This window comes from Panulirus ornatus, chromosome 64, assembly GCF_036320965.1.
Source record: "Panulirus ornatus isolate Po-2019 chromosome 64, ASM3632096v1, whole genome shotgun sequence".
Classification (NCBI taxonomy): Eukaryota; Metazoa; Arthropoda; class Malacostraca; order Decapoda; family Palinuridae; genus Panulirus; species Panulirus ornatus.
Window position 1 is genome coordinate 7,841,433 of NC_092287.1, and position 23,864 is coordinate 7,865,296.

General features: G+C 47.9%; 1 protein-coding gene across 7 annotated transcripts in view; it reads right to left on the reverse strand.

Moving 5' to 3' along the window:
- Nucleotides 1-23,864, reverse strand: part of LOC139746344 (protein amalgam-like) — a 532,453-nt gene that overhangs the window by 26,816 nt on the left and 481,773 nt on the right. For 6 of the 7 annotated variants that reach the window (XM_071657517.1, XM_071657513.1, XM_071657516.1 and 3 more), the window contains 2 exons: nt 7,002-7,175; nt 1,164-1,237 (listed from right to left, as the gene is read on the reverse strand). In XM_071657517.1, coding sequence (XP_071513618.1) covers nt 1,164-1,223 — 60 coding nt within the window. In that variant the 5' untranslated portion in view covers nt 1,224-1,237; nt 7,002-7,175. Of the gene's footprint in view, nt 1-340; nt 474-1,163; nt 1,238-7,001; nt 7,176-23,864 lie in introns of those variants that run through there. The other variant, XM_071657518.1, reaches the window with a different exon arrangement.

Here is a 23,864-nt window from a genome sequence, read left to right on the forward strand (position 1 = left end):
CAGGGCCACTCAGGAAAAAGCCATCAGCTCCTAACTATAAACTAAAACTTGCCCTGTTAATCACTTCAGCAAACCTATGCTCAGAGATCCCTCCACTTCCAACATATACAGCAGTAACAGAACATATTCACGTCAATGTGATGCGACAAGCACTGAGCAATTAACCTTCTAACTCAAGTCTTCACAGCCACCATGTCAGATATACACCAGGCCTAAGCCACACTCCAGAAATGTGCAAAGTGTGCTTCCTCATCAGTGCTTTGGATACCAACCATCCCTACCATGTTCCAAAAATGGACTTGGCATCTCGAAGGACCCTTCATATCCATGATTCACCTACCATAATGAAGACAATGAACACTTGCTGCTCAATTTCCCCACACAGGTATATATGAAACACCTCTGACCTGTGGACCTTCTACACTGTCACATGGTGTTCTCATATCTTCAGAAAGCCCCACAATGCCACCAATCTTAACAATAAGCATACTTGGTGTCACTGTGATAGCTATGTACTGAGATCCCACATTACAAAAGCCATCTTAAAGAGAGAAAATCCTGCTCGGATGTTCAAGATTCTTAATTGAAAGTGTTTGATCCCATTTGAAAGTGTCTGATCCCATTTGAAAGTGTTTGATCCCATTTGAAAGTGTTTGATCCCATTTGAAAGTGTTTGATCCCATTTGATCCCATTTGAAAGTGTTTGATCCCATTTAACATAGGAATATTTTACCCTTGTACAGAATACATTCTCCTAACCAGGAAAAGCTGTACTTCCAAGTACTTTCTTAAAAGAGCAGCGTTCAGTTTGTCCCTAAAACCTTGACCCTGTTTCCCTACAATGTATCATCCGTTCTTTTCTCCTTCTATACAAAATAATTCTCTTACTGCTCCAGAGAGATGCCTGATTGTGTGCCTCCACTTCTAGCTAGACCATGCAATACTTTCTATACCATTCCTCTCACTTAAACCATTCCTTACTGTTATTCTCTCCAGCCACTGCACCCTTACCATCCCTTATTATTGTAAATCCACCTTGTAATCATCTGTTACTTGCATATCATCAATGCCAGTTTCAAGCCTAAGGAACTATTCTTGATAAACTCAGTCAATTCTTAACTAGATATAAATAACATTACAGAAATCTGTTTCCTTGTACTTACAGAGATTTCTCCAACGAACAGCAGTCGCTGTTCACCGTTGGTCATGATGTGGTTAAACATCAACACTTGACTACCTGCAATGATGTCAGGGAAAGGATACTACTTAAATTCAATGGAAATGTCATATGGTTTTCAAACTAAACCAAGTATGGTGTATAGCAAGGCCATTTCTTTCTAAGAAAAAAAAATTTGTCATATGATGCAGGTTAAATATCTGATTCTCTAAATAACTTGAATGAGTCTAACAATCAGGAGTGAAGGTATCTTAAACACATGCTAAGCTACACTTTAATGTTAAGCAAAAGGCCAAGAAAATACTAACTAGTTCTTCAACGTAAAGTGATTCCAAATTTATGTGCATCACAAACTAGATGCACAGTTGTTTCTAGCTCAATACTGTGTATTCTTTTACGTTAACAGAAAAGATATTTACTCTTGAATGTAATTTATATTCACAATTCACTGTATTACACACAGGGTGTGAGAAAACCGCAAAGAAAGTGATGAGGGGTTCTATAAAGACAGCTTCATGCAGCAGTGTTTAATGTGATATCCTTCTTTACAAAACTTTTGATAAGATATCAGCTTAGCACACAAAGTTTTTATTATACTCAACATTTAAGTAATTTATAAATTCTGAGATGTGAAAAAATTTGGGCCTCGGCGGAAAATGATAAAATTCTTATCGGTTTATTTTGAACTACGTACTAATGTATTAATGATTTAAGGATTTCTAAACTGGATATAAGTGAAGGATAAATACTGTAGAGTTTATCTTTCCCTTTGAAGACCGAAGTTATGTATAACGTCTATATTCTTCCCCATCACAGAAAATTCGTTCAGGTCTATGGTTGAGAGCATGTTTTCAGCGAGGTTAGAAGCTGTAGTTCAAATGCCTGATAGAATGAGCTGTAGTGAACTAAGGACTGCATCAAATGAAGGCTTCATACCATGAAAAATAATATTGATTGGAGTAAATGACACATTTCTTTTTTCCCCACTGAAAAAACAATTTTCGCACTATACTCAAAACCGGTTCTTACTCCATCCTTTTTGTCTCTCCATTTTGCATGTTCCCTCTATACGATACATGGGTTCATCTGTTACCTTTCTTCCTAACCTTGCAAATAGAGCTGAGGGCAAATCCTTCAAATGAGGCTAAGACTGAACGACGCTTACTGGGAGATGACAAGGTGTCAGCTCTGAATGGGAATTTCATACATAGTCATTCTATTCCTACTTCGTTTTTCCCCTGTTTCTATTTCCTTTGTTCCACTCAATGATGACATTTTATGTGCTGTGTATCACCCTACCCGTCCCATACCTGAGGTATACTACCCAGTGCAGCACAGTACATTAAGTCAAGCAAGTTCAATACACTTAACGAAACAGTTATTCATCTTTAAATGACAGATAAAGTTCGTATAGTCTTTTTTTTACTGACTTATCCTGGCTGTAAGGAAAATACAAGTCTATGCTTAAGAAAGGTTAGACTATAAATGTGATCTAATGGGATCTGAGCGCACGTAAAAATCCCACGCCCTTCCTAATAGCTGTGTGACCTTTCCTCTTTCAAAAGAAAACCTCTCCACTTCCTCAGACATTCTCGTGATGAATATTTCCCGTTTTTCCTCTACTTGTTTTGCTCCTTTTCATTCATATTTTTCATGTTTGCTGCGACGGCACGGGCAATGAAGCCCTAATGGAGGCCATCTCATTAGCGATATATATATATATATGGGTGATTTAAATGCAAAGGTGAGTAATGTGGCAGTTGAGGGAATAATTGGTATGCATGGGGTGTTCAGTGTTGTAAATGGAAATGGTGAAGAGCTTGTAGATTTATGTGCTGAAAAAGGACTGATGATTGGGAATACCTGGTTTAAAAAGCGAGATATACATAAGTATACTTATGTAAGTAGGAGAGATGGCCAGAGAGCGTTATTGGATTACGTGTTAATTGACAGGCGTGCGAAAGAGAGACTTTTGGATGTTAATGTGCTGAGAGGTGCAACTGGAGGGATGTCTGATCATTATCTTGTGGAGGCTAAGGTGAAGATTAGTATGGGTTTTCAGAAAAGAGGAGTGAATGTTGGGGTGAAGAAGGTGGTGAGAGTAAGTGAGCTTGGGAAGGAGACCTGTGTGGGGAAGTACCAGGAGAGACTGTGTACAGAATGGAAAAAGGTGAGAACAATGGAAGTAAGGGGAGTGGGGGAGGAATGGGATGTATTTAGGGAATCAGTGATGGATTGCGCAAAAGATGCTTGTGGCATGAGAAGAGTGGGAGGTGGGCTGTTTAGAAAGGGTAGTGAGTGGTGGGATGAAGAAGTAAGAGTATTAGTGAAAGAGAAGAGAGAGGCATTTGGACGATTTTTGCAGGGAAAAAATGCAATTGAGTGGGAGAAGTATAAAAGAAAGAGACAGGAGGTCAAGAGAAAGGTGCAAGAGGTGAAAAAAAGGGCAAATGAGAGTTGGGGTGAGAGACTATCAGTAAATTTTAGGGAAAATAAAAAGATGTTCTGGAAGGAGGTAAATAGGGTGCGTAAGACAAGGGAGCAAATGGGAACTTCAGTGAAGGGCGTAAATGGGGAGGTGATAACAAGTAGCGGTGATGTGAGAAGGAGATGGAATGAGTATTTTGAAGGTTTGTTGAATGTGTCTGATGACAGAGTGGCAGATATAGGGTGTTTTGGTCGAGGTGGTGTGCAAAGTGAGAGGGTTAGGGAAAATGATTTGGTAAACAGAGAAGAGGTAGTAAAAGCTTTGCGGAAGATGAAAGCCGGCAAGGCAGCAGGTTTGGATGGTATTGCAGTGGAATTTATTAAGAAAGGGGGTGACTGTATTGTTGACTGGTTGGTAAGGTTATTTAATGTATGTATGACTCATGGTGAGGTGCCTGAGGATTGGCGGAATGCGTGCATAGTGCCATTGTACAAAGGCAAAGGGGATAAGAGTGAGTGCTCAAATTACAGAGGTATAAGTTTGTTGAGTATTCCTGGTAAATTATATGGGAGGGTATTGATTGAGAGGGTGAAGGCATGTACAGAGCATCAGATTGGGGAAGAGCAGTGTGGTTTCAGAAGTGGTAGAGGATGTGTGGATCAGGTGTTTGATTTGAAGAATGTATGTGAGAAATACTTAGAAAAGCAAATGGATTTGTATGTAGCATTTATGGATCTGGAGAAGGCATATGATAGAGTTGATAGAGATGCTCTGTGGAAGGTATTAAGAATATATGGTGTGGGAGGCAAGTTGTTAGAAGCAGTGAAAAGTTTTTATCGAGGATGTAAGGCATGTGTACGTGTAGGAAGAGAGGAAAGTGATTGGTTCTCAGTGAATGTAGGTTTGCGGCAGGGGTGTGTGATGTCTCCATGGTTGTTTAATTTGTTTATGGATGGGGTTGTAAGGGAGGTAAATGCAAGAGTCCTGGAAAGAGGGGCAAGTATGAAGTCTGTTGGGGATGAGAGAGCTTGGGAAGTGAGTCAGTTGTTGTTCGCTGATGATACAGCGCTGGTGGCTGATTCATGTGAGAAACTGCAGAAGCTGGTGACTGAGTTTGGTAAAGTGTGTGGAAGAAGAAAGTTGAGAGTAAATGTGAATAAGAGCAAGGTTATTAGGTACAGTAGGGGTGAGGGTCAAGTCAATTGGGAGGTGAGTTTGAATGGAGAAAAACTGGAGGAAGTGAAGTGTTTTAGATATCTGGGAGTGGATCTGTCAGCGGATGGAACCATGGAAGCGGAAGTGGATCATAGGGTGGGGGAGGGGGCGAAAATTTTGGGAGCCTTGAAAAATGTGTGGAAGTCGAGAACACTATCTCGGAAAGCAAAAATGGGTATGTTTGAGGGAATAGTGGTTCCAACAATGTTGTATGGTTGCGAGGCGTGGGCTATGGATAGAGATGTGCGCAGGAGGATGGATGTGCTGGAAATGAGATGTTTGAGGACAATGTGTGGTGTGAGGTGGTTTGATCGAGTAAGTAACGTAAGGGTAAGAGAGATGTGTGGAAATAAAAAGAGCGTGGTTGAGAGAGCAGAAGAGGGTGTTTTGAAATGGTTTGGGCACATGGAGAGAATGAGTGAGGAGAGATTGACCAAGAGGATATATGTGTCGGAGGTGGAGGGAACGAGGAGAAGAGGGAGACCAAATTGGAGGTGGAAAGATGGAGTGAAAAAGATTTTGTGTGATCGGGGCCTGAACATGCAGGAGGGTGAAAGGAGGGCAAGAAATAGAGTGAATTGGAGTCATGTGGTATACAGGGGTTGACGTGCTGTCAGTGGATTGAAGCGAGGCATGTGAAGCGTCTGGGGTAAACCATGGAAAGCTGTGTAGGTATGTATATTTGCGTGTGTGGACGTGTGTATGTACATGTGTATGGGGGGGGGGGGGGTTGGGCCATTTCTTTCGTCTGTTTCCTTGCGCTACCTCGCAAACGCGGGAGACAGCGACAAAGTATAAAAAAAAAAAAAAAAAAAAATATATATATATATATATATATATATATATATATATATATATATATATATATATTCTTTCTTTTCTTTCGTACTATTCGCCATTTCCCACGTCAGCGAGGTAGCGTTAAGAACAGAGGAATGGGCCTTTGAGGGAACATCCTCACCTGGCCCCCTTCTCTGTTCCTTCTTTTGGAAAATTGAAAAAAACGAGAGGGGAGGATTTCCAGCCACCCGCTCCCTCCCCTTTTAGTCGCCTTCTACGACACGCAGGGAATACGTGGGAAGTATTCTTTCTCCCCTATACACAAGTTTCGAGGAGACAATCCACCTCATCATGTGCCAGTACTTAACAGTTATCAAAATCCTAACACCACACTTGGTTCCCGCCGTACAACGCACTCGTTCTAGGCTAAGCAATGTCTGCTATGTCTGGTCGTAACCCTTGCAAGGGAGGGTGATTAAGAAGGGTCAGGTGGCGGGGGTTGACCTGGGTAGCTGGGTGCGTCATGAACAACTTTTTATGTTTCCGTGTTTTGTCAATTCTCTCATAATGATTTGGTAAAAGCCAGGATGGGCTTTGAAATTGCCTGGGGACAAATTAAAGTTCTTAGTATTAGCCCATCCTAGCCTTAACCAAATCATTGAGACAACTGACAAAACACGAAAACGTAAAAAAATAATTGTTCATGACACATCCAGCTACCCAGGTCAACCCCAGCCACCTGACCCTCCTTAATCACTCTACCTTACAAGGGTTACGACCAGACATAGCAGACATTGCTTGGCCTAGAACGAGTGGCGTTGTACGGCGGGCAACCAAGTGTGATGTTGGGATTTAAACAACTTTGTTAAGGAATGGCACCTGATGATGAGGTGGATTGTCTCCACGAAACATGTCGTGCCACATGTATAGAAAACATTACATGTTAAATAAAGTTATATGAACTCCTACTGGAGTGCGATTTCACCTTCATACTATCATCAAGGACAAGTGTGATCATATATATGAATATGAATACTCATTTTATCGACCAAACCCCTTAGGCTGGATGAACAGCTGAGCTGACTGACTGTGGACCGACTGCCGAATCCAGGATTCGAGCCTATTCGCTCGACCCTGGGACCCCCGTGGATGCGTCACGGTCAGGAGGTATATATATATATATATATATATATATATATATATATATATATATATATATGACTGACATCTGCAAGGGCTCCTGCTCCATGACTGGTGCCTCCGTCAGATCAACAGCGCGTTTCCTTATCACTTAAGATTCTAAATAACAAAGCTGTTCCACCAGGGACCTGTACACTGATCAACTGCTGAAGATAAGAAAAGAGAGAGAGAGAGAGAGAGAGAGAGAAACCTGTTACTAACCTAGGTTCTCCACGTCACAGGGGAAGGTGATTTCTCCACCAACTTCGACGGAGAAGTGCTGGGCGTTGTCCAGGAAGATGGGCGGGGTCTCTGGGGTGTCGTAGGGCTCCTCGTACTCGTTGAGGTTGTCATACTCGTCGTAATTGTATTCATCGTACGCTTGCTGCGCATGCGCTGAAACGGGAAGAAAAAAACAAAAAAAAATCTAATTGCGTACATGAACGCCAGTGAAAAGACACAGAATAATTACACACACACACACACACACACACACACACACACACACACACATATATATATATATATATATATATATATATATATATATATATATATATATATATATATATATATATATATATATAATGTTAAAAAGCAAATGTAATGCCAGTGCAGCTCTGATGCTAAAGTTAATATTTATGAGCAACAAAAACGGTCTAAAAGCACGCCATGTTATTAACCAACGCAACCGTTGAAAATATAACAGAATGCTGAGTTAAGAGAGTAAAAAAGAAAAGGAAAAAAAAAAAATAGGGTCAGTATTTTTGGAATTCAAATAAGTGTTTAATGGGAGTAGGTATAGAATTTTTAAGACCCCCTCTCTCTGCTGCCACCCAAAACCTGCAATAAAGTCTTTGTTGAAGAACGCAGACAAGATATTACAGACTTAATATCAAGATGGACGACACACTACCAGCAGATAATAAAAATGTGAAGAGGTTGCACCTTGTTCATCCAGTTGCAGCAAAAAAGAAAGAAAAAAAATCAGGTCTTTTAAATACGCTCAATCGACACTAAAGGGCAGGACACCGCACAGACCACATATGTAACTCACCACTAAACATGTGTAACTCAACACTGGAGATGTGTATCTCACCACTAGACATGTGTAACTCACCACTAGACATGTATAACTCACCACCGGACATGTGTAACTCACCACTAGACGTGTGTAACTCAGCACTAGACATCCAGACATGTGTACCTTACCACTAGACATGTGTAACTCACCACTAGACATGTGTAACTCACCACCAGACATGTGTAACTCACCACTAGACATGTATAACTCACCACCAGACATGTGTAACACCACTAGACGTGTGTAACTCAGCACTAGACATCCAGACATGTGTACCTCACCACTAGACATGTGTAACTCACCACTAGACATGTGTAACTCACCACCAGACATGTATAACTCACCACTAGACATGTGTAACTCACCACTAGACATGCGTCACTCACCACTAGACATGTGTAACTCACCACCAGACATGTGTAACTCACCACCAGACATGTGTAACTCACCACTTAACCACACGTGTAAACTCAGCATGACCCACTGAGGTCAAGAGGAGTGACTGGGACCATAAACCATCCCGCGGACCTTCAACATCTGCGACCACATATTACCTTAACTTTGCCGGCGACTCCGTGTGTCTTAACTCCCTACGGTCGTACTCTCTCCATCATACGACTTTCCACCCAGGTGCAGCCACGACTCTCCACGCCCCATTAAGACTTTCCACACAACTCTGATAATGACTTAACTTCTATCATAATTCTGTAGAGCTCGCTGGTTCAGCCCACTTTACTCTGTCTGCTGTCAACCTCACAGCCGCTGTGTCCACTCCTTCACACGCTCTCTTACACTTCAGTACTATGTACAGCACCAATATCGTCTCTCACTTGATGTATTAACACGGGAATGGCTTGTCCCCAGTCCCCAAGCCCTGTCATCCTATAACCTTTAAAGCTGCTGTTGGCATAAATGTTGCAGACGAGAGAGAGGGAGGGAGAGAGAGACGATAGGAAACATTCCGGCAGATCTTGAGAATAATGATGGAAGCCAATTTCCTGTCGCTAACAGCTGGCTGCAGTTAGGATATTAGCATCAGGGCGGGAGAAGAAAATACGTGACCTGGCTCGTCATGTCCCCAGATGATGCTGCTTGGCTAGAGAACGGAAGTGGGGGGTGAAAAAATGAAGGGAGAGATGGAAGAACAAATCCCAAAGAAAAAGTGTAAGATGATAAGCATGAATGGAAAGGATAAGGTGAAATTCACAGACAAAGTAAGAAGGGAGAAGAGAGAATGGTATGAGAAAGAGGAGGAAAGATATGAAGACCAACGAGGAAAATAAGAGTCACAGTGGAGACAGAAGACAAGCGACTACGATTGGGCGAAGGGGGGAGGATGACGATGTCCGGAGAGGATGGGATGGGGACGTAAGATGGTAAGCCTGGACGGAGGGGAGAATAGCAAGCATGGCTGGGAGGGGAGGAAGACCCGCAAGGCAGAGAGGGAGGATGACAAATGATAAAAAGGTGGTGAGGGAAGAGTCTATGCTTAGATGGACGGGCTGGAGGCGTCACCAACACCTTGAACTAGAACGACTCCCGTCCATCAGACGTCACCACACAAACACAACCAACGCCCTCTTGTGTGCGAAGTCATCGCGATGTTCCCGGTCGACACTAGTCTCGGAACGTACGAACTCCCTGGCAGTATGGCGTATCTGGTTTGTAAGCTCCAGATGCAAGAGCGGGTAGATGATAAAGATGAAGGGATAGGGCTTGCAGACGGTTGGAGCAATACCCTTTCCTGAGGATGGTGACGCTGGACCAAGCAGCTACTAGCCACCTATCCAACTTGCCTCTCCCTTTCCCTACCTCACCCTCGTGCTCAGGTCCCTCCCATCGCTCTATCCCACTAGCCTGAGGTGCCACTTACAACCTCCCCCCACTCCCTGGTCGGCTGGCTGGCTGGTTGAGGGGGGGTTGGTTGCGGGAGGGGCACCAACCCCCTCGCTTACCAGCCAGCCTCCCCGCCCCTCACCAAACATTGAGGAACCTGGGAATCGATGAGTTAATGGCACGAAAACTTCATTATCCGATCCTTGTCACCTCCTCCCTCACCCCTTCCATTCCCTGCTAGCCAGCCTCTCTCTCTGTCCCTCCTCCCGCTGGTGAGGGGCTCAATATCCGCCTCTCGCAACGCCTGATTGCTCCGACGGTGGACGATAGGGAAGAGATGTATGGCTGGGGAGGTGGTGTGGTGTGTGTGTGTGTGTGTCATCATGAGCTACGTGGCACTTGCCCTAAACGGTGCTCGGCTTCCGGGCCTCACCTGGTAAGGCCGTGCGGGGTGTCACCAATGCCTTGGCTGTGTGGCACACTCCCCTCCTCAGCGGTCACCTGCTGAGCCTCATCTGGTGAGGCCGGGGTCACCACTCCCTCCTCGGCTTGCACAGGCCGTGCGACATCCTCGTTGGCACGAGCTAACTTCGAAGTCCTGAGGGGGAATGATTTAACCCTCACATTTCTCCTATAGATTAAAGTAATCTATCACAAGAACTCAGACTTTTAGCTTGAGATGCGAGATCGCTCCTCTAACCTGCCACTTTCTTGCGACACCAAAACCTCATAAAGATCAGTTTGATATCTCCCATCCCCTAGAAACTCATGACAGTCCCAAATTTTTACGACCAATACGACGGCCCGACTCCCCTTGAGCAGCCCCCTACACCCATGAACATCGGGAGGAGGAGGAGGGAGTAGGGGCGCGTGTGTGGGTCAGGGTGATTGTCATCCATTTCTCACCGTTCCTTTCATCCTCCGTCTGGTCAAACGTGCAGGATCTGATCAGTCCGCCCCACAGTTGAAGGTGATGAGGACTGATGATGTTGGCTGGGGAAGAAGGAGGAGGAGGAGGAGGAGGAGGAGGAGGAGGAGGAGAGGTTCAAGCGCTCGACCTCCACGCCACGCTGAAAAAAGAAAAAAACAGCCCATTCTATTTAGCCCGTCCCACGACATCCAGCCGCTCACGGGTGTTCATCGCCTTCGTCGAGGGACTCGCGCCCCGCGAGCGCTCGATCACTCTCTCCTTCGTAGTGTTTAAGTGTCACGGGAGGTCCCTGTAGGGTACTTGTGGATGGCATCGTCGGTCCGTGAGCAACAGGACCCACATGACAAGCTCACAGGAAGGGGTGTGAGGGGTGAGAGTGTGGTGTCTACATCTGACTGACCTAGACAGACTTGCAAGCTGGTCTCCCCCACCAATGGTTACCCAGACAAGCTGGCTGTAGACGGTCCCGTCATAACAGTTATCCAAGCCAGCTGGCTGGCTGTAGACGACCCCGCCACTGTTACCCAACCAGCTGGTTGGCTGTAGACGACCCCGTCACACTGTTACCCAAACCAGCTGGCTATAGACGACCCCGTCACACTGTTACCCAAAGCAGCTGGTTGTAGACGACCCCGTCACACAGTAACCCAAACCAGCTGACTATAGACGATCCCGTCACAATGTTACCCAAACCAGCTGGCTACAGACGACCCCGTCACAGTGTTAACCAAACCAGCTGGCTGTAGACGACCCCGTCACACAGTTACCCAAACCATATGGCTAGCTATAGACAACCCTGTCACACAGTAACCCAAACCAGCTGGCTGTAGACGACCCCGTCACAATGTTACCCAAACCAGCTGGCTACAGACGACCCCGTCACAGTGTTACCCAAACCAGCTGGCTATAGACTTGTTCATCCCGTCAACATTTTGACTGTCATCAGTCATCATCAACCCATGACAACCAATATGACAGTCAGCAGAGTGTTTCATATTAGCGTTTTAAATAACATTTTCTGTCTTGATTAATATAGACAAAGCCTTTTAGAGAGAGAGAGTGTGTGTGGGTGGGTGGATGGAGGGCACATATCTAGGGGGGAGGTGGGAGGCCGGTACAGAGCTTACAGTGGGTACAACACATCGATATAGGAGTGTTGCTGACAGGTGGGGCTAGAATGGGGTCCAGGGACCCACAGTGTCTCCCTCCCCCTCCCCTCTCGTCAGAAGGGGAAGGGGGGGGGAGGAGGTGTAGGATACATGAAATACGGGATAGTAAAATGAAACAGACAGCAATAGGGAGAGTCAGCCACCTACTCCAACCCTGGCGGATGTCAGGAGGACGCGGTGGTGGCGAGCGTCAGCGGACTGTAGTGATGTCAGCCAACGCTAGCGGATGTCAGGAGACAGCGGTGGTGGCGAGCGTCAGCGGGCTGCAGTGATGTCAGCCAACGCTGGCGGATGTCAGGAGACAGCGGTGGTGGCGAGCGTCAGCGGACTGTAGTGATGTCAGCCAACGCTGGCGGATGTCAGGAGACAGCGGTGGTGGCGAGCGTCAGCGGACTGCAGTGATGTCAGCCAACGCTGGCGGATGTCAGGAGACAGCGGTAAGCGTCAACGGTCAGACAGCCCTGGCGGACGTCAGGACGCGGTGGTGAGCGTCAGCGGAACTATGGCGACGTCAGCCTGCCCTGGCGGACGTCAGGACGCGGTGGTGAGTGTCAGCGGAACTATGGCGATTGTCAGCCAGCCCTGGCGGACGTCAGGACGCGGTGGTGAGTGTCAGCGGAACTATGGCGACGTCAGCTAGCCCTGGCGGACGTCAGGACGCGGTGGTGAGAGTCAGCGGAACTATGGCGACGTCAGCCAGCCCTGGCGGACGTCAGGGGGGACCGGCGGTGAGTGTCACGCAGGCAGGGGAAGGCAATGCAGTGACTGATGGCCCTCGAGGGCAAAGGCACACACACACACACACACACACACACAGTCAATGAGCCACCAATTCGTGATGACGGAAGGCCCGGTAAACATGACAGATGTCGCCGCCACCAGACACATGAATGTGAACCACTTAGGGACGCGGGTGATGACGGGAATATTTCCATCTCAACGAACCCAGCTGCTTCTAAGTCCGCTGCGCCTTTTCCCCGAAGAGAGCGGGTGAAAATTACCCACCTATCCTCCCCTACACACACACACACACACACACACACACACACACACACACAAGTCTTTCTAAGCTTGGTTAAGTTAGGTTGGGTTAAGTCAGGTTATAAGGTTCTCATGCGTCTACCCTTGCCTAACACGACCTAACTTAACCCAGCCTATGATGACGCTGAGTGGGGGGGTGGAGGAGGCGAATCATCAGGTGATCCGCCGCTCGTCTTGAGTATAACAAGCTAGCTTTTGACCTGACCAATAAAACTCGGGGTCAAAGGTCAACTCGTACAAACGCTCGTAGAGCCTTAGCCAAGTGGTTACTCAAGGATCGTTTGGCGTCCATCTTCCAAATACATACGGTAACTCATGAGAAAGCATCACCGTCAGCAACAGAACCAAAGAAATAACGAAGGAGAGTCAGAAAACGTGACAGAAAAAACAAGTGAAGATCTCACACATTTGTATAGAGTATCACATGACAATTGGGTGCCTGAGCTGCGCCAGTTCATCCCTCTCTGGTGGAGTGTGTTTACCCTGCTCGTCAGCCGAGGGTGCTAATGGTCTTAATGGCTCGTCTGTCACCCTAGGCCTAAGTGGAACTGGGGGCACGGCTGGGGGCTTCTGACTCAGGCCCTAGGCCAAGCTTGTGGCAGAACATGAGTCTGACTCAGCCCTCGACCCATCTACTAGTCAGCTAGGTCACTACATATTAATAAACCCTCTAACTACCTCTAATAAAGCTAAATCACCTTCCTGATTGTTCCGAAGTGACTGAACCGGCAGTTCGAGTGTTGCCACCGGGAGTTCATTAGCCATCAATAATGGACTCTTTAAGGGCCTTGTTACCATCAGTCGCGCTCACAATTTCCAATTACGATCTCGCGTCCCTCCTCCGTTTTCATATTACACCATTATTATCTGGGATAATCCCACACGTAATTCTATGTGATGTGTTCGTTATCTGCGTTACCATAACTCCTGCTGTGATAATCAGCGCAGCGTAATCTCATATGGATCCGGCGCCTCTGTTTACATCTCGACCTGCCTTAATTCACCAGGATCGGAAGCCTCTGTGTGTTAACCTGGCGGCTCCAGTTAATGTGTAGATCTGTAGTCCAGAGAAAGCCCTAATCTTAACACCAATTAGCCAATCCATTAACCGCATCTTGGCCCTAATCCTCAGACCTCCATCCCCTTTCGCTAATGCCCCCATCTTGGCCCACCAATCCCCACCTCTGGTTTATTCACCACAAGTTGGGGATGGAAGACTCGACTGTGTTGGGGAGGAGGAAGCGGCTGAGTAACCGGACTTTGATCTAAAAAAGCTTCACAAGTTTGTAAAGATGAGGAAAATGATATGAAGGACAAGTTTTCCCTCATGCGAGCAATTTGAAAAAAAAATTCCGTAATTGCATTAGCCTTGTGTATAATGGAGGCGAGGCAAAAAAAGAAAAAAAAAAGGACATTATGACCATTAATTTCTAAAGCTCCGACGTCCCACATTTTACTGCCTTTTTTTCTTCCAGGCTTTTCTTCAGCCGACAATATGCAAGACCCTCTCAGAACTCCCGTCTTTCACGACGCCACCACCACCTCCCAACTCCACCACATGACCATTCACTAGTCCCTTCTCCCCCACCCCCAAGCCTTGAGACAGGGGTAGGAAACCAGTCCTCGTGTCTCCACCAACGAACCTCAGTGTCCAGGCTTCGTCCAAGGTGCCACGTTCACCCAGAACCTATTCACTCACTTACCTACTACATGGTAAAAGCTCCCTCCCCTTCCTCCCTCAAGAGCCCATCTCGGCCTGAAGGGAGACTCCACTGACTACCATCATCAACTTAGCGCTCCTCTCTCCTCGTTCCAGCCTGCCACCTCCGGCCCGGCCTTACTTCTACACCTCACCGTAACTTCTGGTGGAGCTGCGCGTTCAGGGGGTACCTCTCCGCAGTTCGGTAGAGGGGGGTTAGACCAAGGTGTTTGCAGCCTGCAGGGCCCTACGTTCAACCTGGCAGGGGGTGGGGTCACGTTCACTATGGAGACGTTCACCGGGGCATACTCTCACCGAGATGCTTGATCTATGGATATCTAGACAATGAAAAAGAGGTGAGGGAGGCGGAGGCGCGGGGGACGAGTAGCGGCGTCTTGACAGAGACATCTATATGCTATTTCTAACACCTGCATGTTGTGAGTGGGACGGGTTCAAGCATGTGGATGACTCTCTTGGTTCCTCTTAACCCCCCCCATGTTAGGCATCTTCTGGTGTTACTCAGTGTGGCTGACCCGTCGTAACACACCTGCCGTGCCGAATGGGTAATGATCACTTACGTCCCTCGTCAGCGTTCCAGAGAGGAGGGTGTCAGCAGCTTTTACAAGTCCTTTCTTAGTGGTTCCGACTGGCATGGGAGTCACTTGGTGCCACAGCGAACCTGACCCCCGCCAGCAGTGACCTCTCGTGCTATACCTGACCTCTGACCAGCCTAGGGACATCGTCGCGCTACGTCATACGATGACCTCAGCTCATTCCTTGTAACGCACACACATACAGACGCATCAAGAGACTCTGTTGTTGACTAGGTGGCTTACCCCCTTGCCTACGATGGTACGCTCCTTGGCCTTTGATCTGACCATACGAAGGTCACGCCATTATACCCATGAGGTCGAGACGTCCTACTCAAAAAAAAAAAAAGGGGGGGGTTACGATCAACTTCCTTGACCACTAAATCTAAAGTATTCCAACACCACAGATGACAGAGCGGAACCCAAGGCCTAACATCATAATAGTTTAATGGAAACAAATTATACCACAATCATTTATAAACAGTGTGCAATGCTTGTGCTGTTGTTACCTGTGTTGCTGTTCACCATCGCTCACTATCCAGTAACTACGTATCATGTATTGGATGTGTCCCTGACCTCTCTACCCCCCCCCCCCCCTCGGATTGGAGTGGGGTATCCAAGACCTTACCTCCACCCCTCAACGGGAGGGGGTATCCTAAACCTACCTCCCTCTCTGACGGGAGTGGAGGCACCTTTGGGTCCCTGGGCCCTATTCGAGCGCACCAGTCACCCTCTTACGTCCACGTACTGTACCCACTGCACTACGCTCTGTACTGGCCTCCACCCACCCCTAGATACGTGCCCTTCACCTACACTCTCACTAAAATGCTTTCATCTTTGTACATCAAGACAATAAATAATATTCTAAAACTTCCCAAAAAAACTATCACTGCCTGAGAGAGAGAGAGAGAGAGAGAGAGAGAGAGAGAGAGAGAGAGAGAGAGAGAGAGAGAGAGAGAGAGAGGAAAATTCAATCTGAAATGTATCGGTTGCGATGGAATTTCAGATAGGCATCTTGATATATTTACACGACGGATAGGTCATGGGAGAGCACCGGATGCACAGACACAGCTTCGAATCCCCCGACTCGTACACACACACACACACACAGAAATGACGGACGATCCAGCATCCAATAATATATATATGTGTCCAGTGGGCGCAAATCACTCCAGTCTGTTCAAGACATGGAGAACACAAGCTCAGACCCACGCCAATAATACCTGCCAGAGAAATGCAAGAGACGATGACTTAAAATTGAGAATCCGAGGCCACCACTACTCAGGCGCCCTTAACCTACAGCAAAGCTGTCAAACTGAAACAAAAACACAAAAGGATAAAAAAAAAGAGGAAGAGTCAATTCGTCAAACACCAAAGAGAATATAATCAACTGACAAGACACATGAGAGAAGATGAGAATTTAGATATCACGCAGATAAAGGTATATAAATGGAGTCGTAATCAGAAGGGAAACGGACGGCAGAAAAATAATGGGTTGATACACCAGACTTCGAATGTGTATCATCATGTACTGGGCATCCCCACAGTAACCACAAAAGCTGGTCCCCCCCCCTAACTCTAGGCAATTAGCCCAGTCCTCACCTGATGAACCACACCTTCGTCTCGGTTACGTTAACAGGGAGTCCCCCTTAACCCTGGGTAAGTCAGCCTAGTCCTCACCTGTTGAACCACAACTTTTTCCGTCCACGTAAGAGCGAGATATCCAAGAGCCGAGAGATGGCAGATGGCTATAGCTACTGTACTTCAGAAGTTTGATACAAGAATCCTCATCGTCTAGAGTACGTGAGTGGGGGTGAGGAGGAACCTGGCCCATCGAAGGAGGTGTGATGATCCGCCCGCCATCAATCTACCCTCCAAGTTAACCCACGAACACACTGGCTTCCTCTCCTCCTCCCTCGAGACGCCAACACAACATCATCAACCCCTCTCTGCCACCAAGTGACACCTTCGCCACCTTCGTGATACAGCGCCTCCCAGCTGGCTGCCAACATTGTTCTCTAGGAGTGTAGTAGCGCTGCTCCCACCCGCCCCCGTGAACTGTACACCCTCCCCGTAGAAGGACGTACCAGTACACTGTAATGACGGTACGTTATACCCTTCGTATCCTACGCTCACTCTTTCCCTTCCGGAGGAGAGGAAAACATTTTCCCCTCTTCAGAGGACAATGACCATCTCCCTCTGTGTGTGTGTGTGTGTGTGTGTGTGTTTCCTCCCCCCGAGCCCAACGCTCTAGATTGAAAACCCGAGTCAAATTCTGGTGTAACTGAACACTGCTCTTACGTCGACACAATTTACAGGCAGTGTACAGGAACAAATGTAAACTTTTATATTGTTTCTTTTTTTTTTTTCCTCACTCCAAAACCATTGTTTTTTTTTCTAAATGAACCTCCATTTTACAGAGAGCCGGAGATGAAGACTGTCTCGCAATATTCCACCCATTGCGACAGGAGCTGCAGCAACGTAAGGACGAGCACCGTGTATACCAGAGCTGGGAGAATGGTCTTAACCCACTACACCCCTCCACCACTGACCTACGTGCACGTGTCCTCCTACACCCCTCCACCAGTGACCTACGTGCACGTGTCCACCTACACCCTCCACCAGTGACCTACGTGCACGTGTCCACCTACACCCCTCCACCACTGACCTAAGTGCACTTGTCCAACTACACCCCTCCACCACTGACCTACGTGCACGTGTCCACCTGCACCCCTCCACCAATGACCTACGTGCATGTGTCCACCTACACCCCTCCACCAGTGACCTACGTGCACGTGTCTACCTACACCCTCCACCAGTGACCTACGTGCACGTGTCCACCTACACCCCTCCACCACTGACCTAAGTGCACGTGTCCAACTACACCCCTCCACCACTGACCTACGTGCACGTGTCCACCTGCACCCCTCCACCAATGACCTACGTGCATGTGTCCACCTACACCCTCCACCAGTGACCTACGTGCACGTGTCCACCTGCACCTTCCACCACTAACCTAAGTCCACTTATCCACCTGCCCTGCTGCTGAAGTTGTTGCTGCCGATGGCCCAGGCCTGGCCAAGCTCCCAGTCTCTCTCTCTCTCTCTCTCTCTCTCTCTCTCTCTCTCTCTCTCTCTCTCTCTCTCTCTCTCTCTCCTGGTCTGCTGTGATCTTGTGTCATCTTCATATTCCTTCTTCCTAATACTCACGTGTCCTGTGTGTGTGTGTGTGTGTGTGTGTGTGTGTGTGTGTGTGTGTGTGTGTGTGTGTGTGTGTACCCCTTCCAGGGTTCCCTTAGCACATCTTTGCTCTCTGTACCTCGGGCGATGGAGGTGGCGCTGGCATAGCGCCCGCCACTTTGTGCGTCTTAGGGCGTAGCTTACAGCGCGTCACGTCTCCTGAACGCCAAGGTTGCGTAAACACACACACACACACACACACACACACACACACATACGCACACACACGTATATATATATATATAAATATATATATATATATATATATATATATATATATATATATATATATATATATATATATATATATATATGAATATAAAGATTACTTCCTCTATCACGCCCACTGTGAACCCGGGGCACTACATGTAATGGTGTTGCAAACCCTGTGTGTGTGTGTGTGTGTGTGTGTGTGTGTGTGTGTGTGTGTGTGTGTGTGTGTGTGTGGTGGGGGGGGGGGGGCGAACACAGAAGAAGAGAACTTCAGCTCAAGAATAAAGTTTGTGATTCATTATTTGGTGTGGGGAAGTTGAAGTCCCGTCCTCACACACACACTCTCTCTCTCTCTCTCTCTCTCTCTCTCTCTCTCTCTCTCTCTCTCCTTTCTCCCCCTCTCCTCTCTCTCTCTCTCTCTCTCTCTCTCTCTCTCTCTCTCTCTCTCTCTCTCTCTCCTTTCTCCCCCTCTCCTCTCTCTCTCTCTCTCTCTCTCTCTCTCTCTCTCTCTCTCTCTCTCTCGGGCTGCCGGACTTAGCCGCCCCCCGCAACCCCCCCTCCCACGAATAAGTTTTGTGGACACGTCAATAACAGTCACAAACACTGATCCCTCGACCCCCACACCAGGAGGAGGAAGCAATATAAGCCACTCAAGTGGCTCGGACTCCGGTCTCCACCTCCTCTCTCTCTCTCTCTCTCTCTCTCTCTCTCTCTCTCTCTCTCTCTCTCTCTCTCTCTCGCCAGCTCCCAAGACAATCATACAGCTCTTTCAAGGATAATCATTGACACACATCACGTTTATACAACTACAATTACAACAACAACAACAAGAACAACAACAAACGTTTTAAGATGGTACAAACGTTTCCGCTGCCTCGCCATCGCAGACGACCGACTCGCTCGCTCCCCGCTTTTCTCGAGACGTTTCTACGAGTGTCCGAAATGCCGGGTAAGGTCGGGGTAGGGTGGAGTTGGGGGTTGGGTGGGAGGAGGAAGGTTGGGGTTGAGGTGGGTCGGGGGTTGGGGGGTTTCCCCCTCCATTACTAACAAACACCCGCGACAGAGCTCCCTGAGACGTAAGGATTCTGACGGCGCCCCCCAGATGTAGCGCAAGGCCCACGTCGTACGGACGCCTGAGGATGCGCACCCGTGTGTGTGTGTGTGTGTGTGTGTGTGTGTGTGTGTGTGTGTGTGTGTGTGTGTGTGCGCCCCCCCTCCTCCCACCAGCCGTCTCGATTACACAGACGCCCGACTACAATTAAAGACACATTCGAGTCCTACAGGAAGCCCTCCCTCCTCCGGCTCCTACAGGCGACCTCTGCTCGAGTGAAGGTGGGGGCGAGAGAGAGAGAGTGAGAGAGAGAGAGAGAGAGAGAGAGAGAGAGAGAGAGAGAGAGAGAGAGAGAGAGAGAGAGAGAGAGAGACGAGGAGGTAAATCCTAAAGCTTAGCGGTGTAAGGAAGGAAACAGACATCTTCGAGGTACGGAACGGCCACAGGATAATCACATCATGCCGCTTGCGAGCACTGCGCGGTCTAGCTTCTGGCAACGGAGTGCAGGCAGCCATGGGGTCAGGGGCAAAACCCGAAGCAATATCTAGAAAAAAGAGGGGAAGAGAGAAAACTAGTTTGTGGAGCAAGGGAAAAGGTGAGTTAAGTTTTGTGAGTCATATTGGTAAAGCCAGCACGTTCGATTGCATTAGATTCGAATGAATTCTGTCCATCACCTTCGTAAAAAAAAAAATAAACGATCCGGTGTCTACCACGTTGCCACAAACGTAAAACCTGCAAAACGTTTTCACACAACATCAGCCCCGTCTAATAACGCTGTCAAACGTGTCAGACTCTTTATCAAGTTGCTCTCTCTCTCTCTCTCTCTCTCTCTCTCTCTCTCTCTCTCTCTCTCTCTCTCTCTCGCACACGCCAGGTGCATTCATCAATTCCCTGCGTCAAAATCCTGGCTGCGCCTATGCTCTTTAAATCTGTTCGTCACGTGCAACCTGCTCACTGTGTAAACCGTCTGGCTTCATACACCCGTTCGGCACACACCGTCACCTCTTACCACCCTACCACAGAGGAACTGCTCTCTCTCTCTCTCTCTCTCTCTCTCTCTCTCTCTCTCTCTCTCTCTCTCTCTCTCTCTGATCATGTGTCCTCCAAACAGTTGCATGGTCGTGCACATGCCCTTTGAAAACGGTCCGCTTAACCACGTAACTTGAAAAACTATATATATTCATTTTTCTTCAGTTGCTATGCAAACACTGTCAGCACTAACCAGCTGCTATGTAAACGCCGTCAGCACTATGCAGCTGCTATGCAAACACTGTCAGCACTAAGCAGCTGCTATGTAAACACTGTCAGCACTAACCAGCTGCTATGTGAACACTGTCAGCACTAAGCAGCTGCTATGTAAACGCCGTCAGCACTATGTAGCTGCTATGTAAACGCCGTCAGCACTATGTAGCTGCTATGTAAACGCCGTCAGCACTATGTAGCTGCTATGTAAACGCCGTCAGCACTATGCAGCTGCTATGTAAAGACACTGCACACTGCTCATCAGCTCTGCAAATAAAATATCCCGTCTTTTTTCCGTCTGTGTACAACCACCCACTACAGTAGCAACCCCCGGGTCTCTCGGGGGGTATGCGAGGGTCGGCCACCTGGCTGGCGTCTTTTTCCTTTTTATCAGAAACTTGTGCTGGTCGTCGAGGACCAATATCCAACACTGGATCACAGGGAGGATTTCTCCTCCTCCTCCTCCCTCGTGCACGTTCCCCCTCTCCAATATCTGACACCTTCCCAAGAAAAACAACAAGTCAAACACAATGGCCCTGTTTACCTTCTCCATGAATCTTCCTCCAGACTCAGCCTCTCTCTCTCTCTCTCTCTCTCTCTCTCTCTCTCTCTCTCTCTCTCTCCCACCAAGAGGGGTGGCGTAGGGGGGGAGGGGGCGTTAAGAGAAGGTTAAGGAAGGTGTAAGGGCGCGCGCTCTCCCTTGTGACCAGCAGGATGTGCGAAGACAAGACTTCTACGAGGATTACGGAAAAAAAATATATAAAATACCATGTTAATATACAATGGTTTTCAGTGCGCAAATAAGAACCAAAATCTTCTAAACACTTTAGCTCCCAATTATGAGACAACAAGGTCCCGACACACTCCACCAGCACGTGACTGAAGGCAAATGAAGTTAATATTGCCATCACAAGGGGTATAATGGCGTATCACATCACGGTAACCGACGCACAAGGATGACTTATATATATTAAGCCAAGGTCCAGACGTGGCCCTTAGATCGATGTTGGTCACCGATGCAGGAGCGAGACGAGAGCCACCACCAGCATCATCAAACAGCCTAGTTAATCAAGCCCCATGTAAGGTTAGATCTGTTCGCTCACAGAGCAATCTCTGGCGTATAGGACACCCTCCCTCCCTCCCTCCCCAACTCTAACCAACCCCAAACCAGTGTATGCTAAACGCTTTGATTACCGCTGGTGACATCAGTAAACATATACGTATATACTTTCATTTCATTAGTATATCCGTATATTTCTGAATTATAGACGTGTATTTCTTTCACATATACGTATAATTCATAAGTATCTCCGTGCATTTCTGAAGTATATACGTGTATTTCTTACGCATATACGTACATTTCATAAGTACTGAGTCGCTTTCGTGTATTAACATATTTTGTGCACCACGTACACGCGTACATTTCTTTAGCATCAGACTGAGAGAGAGAGAGAGAGAGAGAGAGAGAGAGAGAGAGAGAGAGAGAGAGAGAGAGAGAGAGAGAGAGAGAGAGAGAGAGAGAGAGAGAGAGAGAGAGAGAGAGAGAGAGAGAGACCTGAAGTAACATTCCCCAAGAAGCGACCTGTCAAACGCTCTGAAAGGGCAAAAAAAACAAGAGTCTTGGCTTCGCATGTTGATACGGGCGGCGGCAACACACTGTACGCTACCACTAGCAACCTACGCTAAGAAGACGAGGCACACACACACACACACACACACACACACATCCTCTTTCCGACCTGCAGTGCTCTGCGACCGTCAGCGTAGGAATGGAAAGGAAAAGGTGGTGCCATCCCCTTAGTGAGCCAGTTGATAAGACGCGGTGGTAGCTGGCCCAACCCAACCCCCCCCATCTCTCTCTCTCTCGCATCCAGGCTACCCAAGTCCCCTGCAAAAAAAAACCCTGTGATTTCCAACTCCCTTCCTCCGTGATGGTATGAATCTTACATTATCCCTGGGACGATGTGTTTTGTAGGGAGGTCGGGGTTGTCCGGTGTGTGGCTGTCGCCAGTTAGGGGAACAAGGCCCTTTACATCATCATTCCCCCCCCCCCCCGGTCACCCTGCGGACGGACGACTTGTCAAGGGGGGGGGGGGCTGGAGTGAGGTGTGGAAGGGGAATATGGGGACAGAGAAAATGGGAGTTGTGTGGAAAAGACATCAAAAAAACAAAAGACTGTTGCCAACCCGCCTCTATAACTACTGCACCATGTAACTCTTAATTTCCTTCCGAGGGGGAGGACGAACAGCTGGGTTGGCTGTGGACGAACTGTCGCAACCAGGATTCGAACCTATGCGATCGGGCCGTGGGCGGCCCGTGAATGCGTCACGGTGAGGAGCGCTAACCGTTAGGTAAACCAAGGAGATCCAGTGGTTCAAGTATTCCTAGATGCACCAGAGCGTTTTCTGAACCCCTCTCCCGCACCCGCCTCTCATTTTCTTTCCAGTTTCGTGGAAGGAGAATGAAAGCAGGCCTCTTGAGAGGGCCTTCCGCTACCTCATGACGCTCGCAGCGATTGGAATACGACCAGTTCAATAGCGTCTTGATGGGCTGACCAAGCTACAGTCAAGCAGGGGTTTGGGCGTCATACCCCTACCACACTACAGCAGGGTCGTGGCCCGCCACACCCTGCCAGACTCCGGCAGGGTGGTGGTGGTCCGCCACACCCTGCCAGACTCCGGCAGGGTGGTGGTCCGCCATACTCCTACCACACTATAGCAGGGTGGTGGCCCGCCACACCCTGCCAGACTCCGGCAGGGTGGTGGTGGTCCGCCACACCCTGCTACAGGCGTAACCAAGTCATCATTTATTTACCTCACAATCTTGCTCGCTTGCCGTTAACACACACACCCCCGCGGAGCATCTTTTTTCCTTTTTGAACAGGGGAGGAGGAGGGTAGATTAAGTGTGTGTGTGTGTGTGTGTGTGTGTGTGTGTGTGTGTGTGTGTGTGTGTGTGTGTGAGTGTGTGTGTGTGTGTGTGTGTGTGTGT